General features: G+C 38.2%; 1 protein-coding gene across 1 annotated transcript; it reads left to right on the top strand.

The window, feature by feature from the left end:
- Positions 1–320: 320 nt before the first annotated feature.
- On the top strand, positions 321–1,127 carry gpx2 (glutathione peroxidase 2; the record flags this gene model as incomplete). Its single annotated transcript, XM_084394159.1, has 2 exons — positions 321–542; positions 768–1,127. The coding sequence occupies 2 exons, from the start codon at positions 321–323 to the stop codon at positions 1,125–1,127; spliced, it is 582 nt and encodes a 193-aa protein (XP_084250285.1).
- Positions 1,128–8,262: the final 7,135 nt, after the last annotated feature.

The following is an 8,262-nucleotide window of genomic DNA, read 5'->3' as shown; positions in this document are numbered from 1 at the left end:
AAATTTCCACAGAGCTCAATGGAGTTTTATTTTATCTGTAGCAGGCCTTCCATTTCAATGTTTTATGAATACTTTGTATTATTCTACCTAAATTTAATAGTTCAGGCAAAATGTTTGTTCAAAACTACATTGTTTGCTTCATTGCACCAGTCTTTAATTCCATATTTTAAGACCGTTATCTTTACAAAAGGTTGACTATCACATATCGGTGTAAGACACCTGGCATGCATTATATATGACATCACATGACCTGTTTTGTCGACATTATTGTAGAAAAAGACACTGCTTATGTCATTGTGAAGAGGAGAGCAAGACTGAACATGACATTTATAGCTAAGACGTTTTATGATCTACATGCATCTACGCTGGAAGGGGAAACAGTTGATTTCAATATTTTCAGAGGACGAGTGGTACTAATAGAAAATGTGGCATCACTCTGAGGGACGACCACCCAGGACTATATCCAGCTTAATGAGCTCCAGAGCAGATATCCTCACCGACTTGTGGTCCTGGGCTTTCCCTGCAACCAGTTTGGATACCAGGTTTGTAAATGAGGAAGTGCAACTCACCTTTTATTCACTATTTTAGTTACACTTAGTTCTACATATGTATTTTACTTGTGGGCTCAGTGTCATATAAATGGTAAATGTAACTATTCATGCTGTTACTAGTATTGATGAAGAACTTTGTAGGATTATTGTACATCATTTTTATTTTTATTGTAATCACTGAATTCTCCCTACTTTTTCCATTTTGTCATTTTCCAGGAGAACTGCTCTGATGCAGAAATTCTAAATTCCTTGAAGTATGTACGTCCAGGTGAAGGGTATAAGCCTGCGTTCACCATTTTTGAAAAGTGTGTTGTAAATGGGAGTGATACACATCCTGTCTTTTCCTACTTGAAAGACAAGCTTCCTTATCCAGATGATGATCCTATGTCACTTATGCAGGACCCCAAATATCTGGTCTGGAATCCCATCAGTCGGAATGATATTTCATGGAATTTTGAAAAGTTTCTAATTGGGCCAGAGGGTGAACCCTTCAAGAGATACAGTAGAAAGTTTCAGACTCTCAATATTGAACCAGACATTCAAAGACTGCTGAAGCTGACATCAAAAACACATTAATTGATCATGTGTCATAATTTAGTGATGTATTAACTCAATACAACAAGATTGACAATGGTTTTTAATTCACATTATCTTCCATGTTAGCAACATTGTGGCATCATCTCGCTTTCTTTTATATTACTTAATGAGAGTGACTCACCAAAATGTAATAGGGTTTCACCTGAGATTGTATATATGAAAGAATTATAGATGATGCCATTAACAAATCCTCTGTAATGGAAATGCCTTAATAAAATATTGATCAACGCAATGGCGGTTCTGGCTTACTGGACTTGGTTCAATAATACGACTTTGCATCACTTGTCTCACTGAAAATTGTATCTTTGTCTGAAGTGGCGTCTACATGCATAATGTATTGCACAATGATTGTGCTTTTATACAACAATTTGACAAGAGTATGTAAATAAATAAGGAAAAACAAAGACTGATACACCCAAACCTTCGTAATTCAAAAACGTCACTTTAGAAATAGAAACTAGAAAGTCTCTTCAGGAAAATCATAAGTAGCCTATAGTATTATAAGAGAGAGAGACTAAGGGTACGTTTACACGACAAGTATATGGTCAAAACGGAGAAGTTTTTCCTTTGAGTTTTCCGTGTACAGACTGTCAAAACGATCCCAATTCACACGGATCCGCGAAACGAAAACAAATAAAAACGCTGTATTCTGCTGCCAGGCCATTAGATAGCGATGAAACACTATAGACTAAACATGTAATACGCATGTGCATGACGTCATCGTCTTCAGAGATTAGCGTTTTTGTTGTTTACACGAAGACAGTTTTCAAAAACTTGCACTTTGAAACCCGTTTTCAAAACTTTGCGTTTTCAGGCACCCAAAACGGTGTGGTCGTTTAAATGAACGGCCAAAATGCATTTTACATTTTTAGATGGCGTTTTGGGTGCCTGAAAACGCAAACTTTTGAAAACGGGTTTCAGGTAAACGCGTCATGTAAACGTATGACGTTATGCACATGCGTATTACATGTTCAGTCTATAGTGTTTCATCGCCTCCTAATGGCCTGGCAGCAGAATACAGGGTTTTTTGTCGTTTTCCCGGATCCGTGTGAATGGGGATCGTTTTGACAATGGTGTCTCTACGCCGAAAACTCAAAGGAAAAACGTATCTGTTTTAACCATATACTTGTCGTGTAAATGTACCTTTGTTTTCATTCTTCAGGTCAAGATATAAGTTTGCGAAGAAAATCTTTTTCTTTGCCATATGCCTGGTTATGAGGTGGTTATCTTTAAAGTTCAAATAATTTCAGCACATTTGTTTCATTTCTGAATTAATTTTGAGTGAATTGGTTAAATTAATGGTCTACTGCAGGAGTGTCCAATACTTGCCTGGAGGTTTCTAGTGAGTCTGAAGACTTGAATAGCTGGTTTCATGTGTGTTTATTAAGGGTTAGAGCTAAACTCTGCAGGACACATAGGAGCAGGGTTTGACAGTGCTGAGTCTCAATTCACATACTATCCGTCCTAAATAGTAGAATTAGTGTCCCAAATCGTAGTATGTTTAAATGAGTAGATACCCGGATGGTCTATTTTTTGCCGGTTAGAATCCGAAGTGCAGATCCGTGCACACTCTAAGGGCTAATTTTGCCCACAACCCACTGTTTGTTGGACAAGGATTCTATTAGAAGTCAAGTCACCTTCATTTATATAGTGCTTTTAACAATATAGATTTTAGACAATATAGAACTACAAACACTAATAAATTGTTAAAAAACTACAAACTTGGCGGAGTGTGAAACTGACAGTTAAGTAGAGAGATTTAGATAAAGGGTTTTAAATGCTTAATACTCATTATCTAACCTGACAAAAAGATATTTATTCATGTGATCCACATTATTCCATCTTCAACAGCATTGCAAACTTTTACATTTGGTCATTAACCTTTAAATGCATTATGCAAAAACATGAGAAGAGTCTCCGCATGAAAGACCCACAACTGGCTAAGTGGCTATCAAATACATTTCTCTCCGATACAGTAGGAAACTAAATTAAATTGAATGTGGAGGATTTTAGCGGTTTCAAGATGATTGACATGGAAGTTTAAACGGTGACAGGATGCAACATGCAATTATGACGAAGTAGTATGTCCCAAAGCTTCTCCTACACACTCAAAAGTATGTACTTTTTCTTCACAAAAACAATACATACTTTTAGGGTGTAGTATAAGCAGGAAAATTGGGATGTAGCACTGGTCTACTCTGACTAATTAATTAAGACAGTCTCTTGCCGCCACCTACTTGTGTAATAATTCAACCTGCACTGGAAGTCCCCACACACTGGTAAACCATTTTAGCCACACAGCATGTATTTTTTGAGAGCCGTCTTTGATTAGCTGTGCCTGATTGGCACAAACATTGTGCTGACAACTTTAATGAGCCTATAGATAGATATATGAATGTTTAAATATACAGAACTGTTCAAAAGTCTTAGGCATGTTATATTCATTTAGTTATTTATTCCCCTGGTTTCACAGACAAGGCTTAAGCCTAGTCCTAGACTATCTTAAAATATGTCAGTGCCATTGTATTGTCGCAGGACGCAGACCAGTAATGTTTTTATCTATGGCATGTTTATAAAAGTTAGTTAAAGGCCCACTTAAGAGTCTTGAATTGGGCCACAGGTCAGGAAGCAGACAGACTGGCTAAATCGACCGTCTGCTAGCTGTCTCACATCACCAAGGTCAGATAAATCCCATCACATAGAGAATCTTTCACCTAAATATCATCATATAGAGACTGTGTCTGTTCCCCGAATTAGGACATACAAAAAACGTCCAAACCCATTTAAGGGTAAAAATGTAATTGATGTTCAACAAATAAAAAACAGATATAATACAAATGAGCACATGATAAAGCTTGGGTTGCTGAATATTAGATCCCTTACTTCAAAAGCACATAGTGTTAATGATGTGATTATCATGGTGTTGCTGTAATTTATAGTAATATTTTCAGAATTACTAAGAAGTTTTGTTTTAAATATAATTCTTTTGAAGTGTTGGTACTTAATGCAACAATATATAGTGTAAATGATTTGTGCTGGCTACTGTATACAGGGCACCAGGGCACCATACAGACTTAATCAAAGAATTTGCTGACTTTCTATCAGAGTTAGTACTGGCTGCAGATAAAGTCCTAATTGTTGGTGATTTTAATATACATATAGATAATGAAAAAGATGCATTGGGATTGGCATTTAAAGACATCCTTAACTCTATTGGAATTAGACAACACGTGTCAGGACCTACTCATTGTTGTAATCATACTCTAGATCTAATATTATCGCACGGCATCATTGTTGAATTTCTTCAACAATGATGCAGCAGAGCGATGACATCTCAGATCATTATCTAGTCTTGTGTAAACTTCATTTAGCCAAGGCTGCAAAGCCGACTCCGTGTTACAAATATGTTAGAACTATCACTTCTGCCACTAAAGACTGCTTTATTAATAATCTTCCTAACCAGTTTCATCATCTCAGCATCCCAGATAGCTTAGAAGAACTCGATATTGCGACAGAAACTTTTAACTCTCTCTTTTTTGCACGCCATCAGCGTTCTCACAGGTTTCGCGTTTAAAGTCTGTGTAGAGTTTCCTGTTAAAACGGTGTCGTGTTAGTGGCCCCTAAGTTAATAACTAATGATGGAAGTGAATCAATCAAATTAACTTTAGCTGGAAAATAACTTTATTCAAGAACTGCTATAAAGCCAAAACAATCTCTGTTACTTTAAACTATCCTTGTATCTCTGTAAAGCCACTTTGGAACAATCTACATTGTTAAAAGCATTATATAAATGAAGATGACTTGACTTGATTTGACTATAGGAGGAGAGCAAGGAGGATTTAGTCGCCTCGCGACCAGGTCATGCTGTTCCACCGATTTTGACTTCACAAGGTCGTGGTGCGCAAAGATTGCAGCCACGTAAACCTTCAGGGTGGAGAATTGAGGGTAGCCACCACCTGTGGTAGGGTACTCAAACCCGCCGCGTCCCGTCCAGAACCCACACATGCAGGTCCACAGATCGGGACATGGGTGCCAGAGGGTGCCCCGTCTCTGAGAAAGGAGGTCCTTCCTTAGAGGGACTGGCCAGGGAGGGGCTGTCACGAGGAGCACCAGTTCGGAGAACCAAGTCCGAGTGGGCTGATGAGGCACAACCAGAAGGACCTGCTCCTCGTCCTCCCTTATCTTGCACAGGACCTGTGCAAGAAGGCTCACTGCGGGAAACGCATACTTGCGGAGGCCCCACGGCCAGCTGTGCGCTAATGCATCCAAGCCGAGGGTCCCCTCGGTCAGGGAATAAAACCAGCGGCAGTGGGATGTGTCTGGGGAGGCAAACAGATCTACCTGTGCATTGCCGAACTGTTCCCAAATCAGCTGAACCGTCTGGGGATGGAGTCTCCATTCCCCGGGATGTGGCCGAAATCAAAATCGCATAGCTGAGTTAGCCAGCGGGACAGATTGGGAAGCTCTAGCCTGGCTCCCAAAAACTGAACCAGCGGGGTTATGCGAACCCCAGACGTACCCACGATGGGGCAGCGAAGCGGAATGACCGGCCCAGACGTGGGAGGCGGAGTGTCCCGATGTGGGGGCACGGTCATATGCCGCGTCCTGACAGAGGAGGCCAGGGAAGGACGAGCGTTCCGTGGCGACCTCCTCTGGCAGGGGTCTGGCGACAGAGGGGGACGAGAGTGGCGAGGCGGAGCGTCATATGGGATAAACTTGTCAGAGCTTTTGCAGTCATTGGAAAGCCAAGTTCTAAATGTCAAAATCTCCTCTTGATGTAGCCTATTTTTATATTGTATTAATTCCTAAATCACTTATCTAATGTTAATCCATATATCATTCGTTCATTCGTTTTTTCATTTAATGCTGAAAGTAGAAAAAAAGAGAAAATGTTGCTTACTTTAGGCTAAAAATATGACTGAAGGAATGATACACGGATTCCTGTTCTCTAATTTGTTTATTTCTTTGCTCTCAATGCCTTCCATTACGCTGTCCAAGGTGCTATCTGAGGAGAAAAGATTCATTGCATTAACTTTTATTTTGTTTTCGGGTTGTGATTGTAAGTTTTGGTGGTGGTGGATAGAATGTGTTTATAAATAGACTATTTTTACAACAAAAATGAAACATCACTGAGCTTACTTAAGCTGGACTGTGATGCTATTTTCTTCTGGAAACAAATTTTGTTTCATTAATTTCCTGTTATCCTGAGACACTGTAAAGCTGCTTTGAAACAATCTGTATTGTAAAAAGCGCAACAAAAGGTGACTTGACTTGACTTGACATATTAGGTAATTAATTAGATTTTGTATCACCTGTACGTTTGATCACACTATTTTATGTCATCGTAATAAATTATCAGCAAGGAACGTGAAATGTAATGCTATATTAGCCTGCTACTGATATGTGACTATTTGTCAAATAATTTGGTGGGTTAATGCTGCGCAGTTTTACACGTTTGAAACAATCGCATACTAAAAGTCAATTTGAACGAACCCACAGTACTTTCAAGTATGGCTAAATATTTTTGTGCAACACTGTATTTAATTTCACTGCCAGACTGTCACCAGATTTGATAAAAAGCTTTACTGAAGTACAAACAAAGTGTGTACAATAAATAATATTTGCTTACCTGTCATGTTTGCTCACATGTGAGAGCGGAGTCTCTGTCAAGCCCAAGTTTGTCGCAAAGCTCTCGAAAACGCCACGCGGATATTGATCCTAATTTGTTTCTCTGTTTTTCCCTAAGCCTGCTTGCCTCAGTTGATTTACGTTTAGGTTTTTTGGAATTTCTGTACTCGTCAATTAATAATCGTTATTCGTGAACCATGATGATTGAACGACACAAAAGTGGAATCCAAGGATAGATAGCGCCGATATTACGTCATTGATAGGCGACAATGACAAGGGACGAGCCATTATTTAAAACTGGAATTTCTCTGGATTTACAAATCCTTGGGAACTTTTGGGATAATGTAAGTTCACAACTGCATGAAATATATCACACTATGAAAGTGTTTTTTGAATATTTTATTACAAAAATCTTACATATTGTAACTTTAAGAGTGAAATATAAGTTAACATTGTTAAATATAAAAAAGATAATAAAGTAATTGCAGTCGCATTACATACAATATTTTAATATTTGTCTTTTTTTTTTTTTAAGGGGGAGCCTCCGACTGTTTCTTTGAAAAGGGCCTCTGAATTGCAAAGGCTGCCTCTGCAGTTGACTGACAACCATCTGTGGTCTCCCAGACAGTGGCTTACATTATTGACAGTTCAGTGAAAAGTGATGAATTTAAATTACACCCAAACATAACAGATAATAGATCTATGCGTTAAAACATTATTTTTGTCTTACATTTCATAACGAACTCAAGACAAGCTGAGTGCTCAGTGCTCACTGCCAGTTCTTTTTTGTAAATTGGGATATATGCAAAGGATTGCAGGTGATTTAAAATGAGCATCCTTAAAAATGAGCTGAATAAAGGACATGAAACAAATGCTGCCTTCCAAGGATCCTTCAAATTAAGATGTCCTTGATGAGAGTTGCAGCCCTGCTGGAAAACAATAAACACAAGTTTGTGAAAATATTGTTTATGTGTGTTTTTCAAGCCATCTTTGGGTATTTTTTTTTATAACAATAAAGTATATGAAAAATGCAGTGCTGATTGACAATAATGCAGTACTCATTGCCTTTATTACAGTATAGAAACTATAAAATAGCCTATATTTTCTTTATATAAAATAAAAAAAGTACATAAAATCCATGATGACTTATGCACACGTTTGTAGTAAATAAACCAATCATAAAATTAGGGAAATTTAGGGGGGGGGGGGGGGGGGGATATTAGAATACAAATTATAGAATATTGTTCAGCAGTGTTTTTGACTTTTTTAGCCAAAAAGAAACATGTTATGTAAATGCCTGAGATGAACAAATAGTTCAAATAATTAGTCAAAATAAATAGTAGGCTATCTTAATATCTGGTAATCGAGTTAATTATACAACAGATACTACAAATGCAGTAAAAACAGGCAGGTCCTGCTCCAGCAGACCAAGAATGTTTAGCCATATAGGCCGGGAGCCAGGTCCACTCCTCAGGATGTTTTTTGC

Source organism: Rutilus rutilus, assembly GCF_951802725.1.
Source record: "Rutilus rutilus genome assembly, chromosome: 21".
Classification (NCBI taxonomy): Eukaryota; Metazoa; Chordata; class Actinopteri; order Cypriniformes; family Leuciscidae; genus Rutilus; species Rutilus rutilus.
The sequence above is the reverse complement of the archived record's forward strand: the minus strand, read 5'-3'. Positions and strand labels throughout refer to the sequence as shown.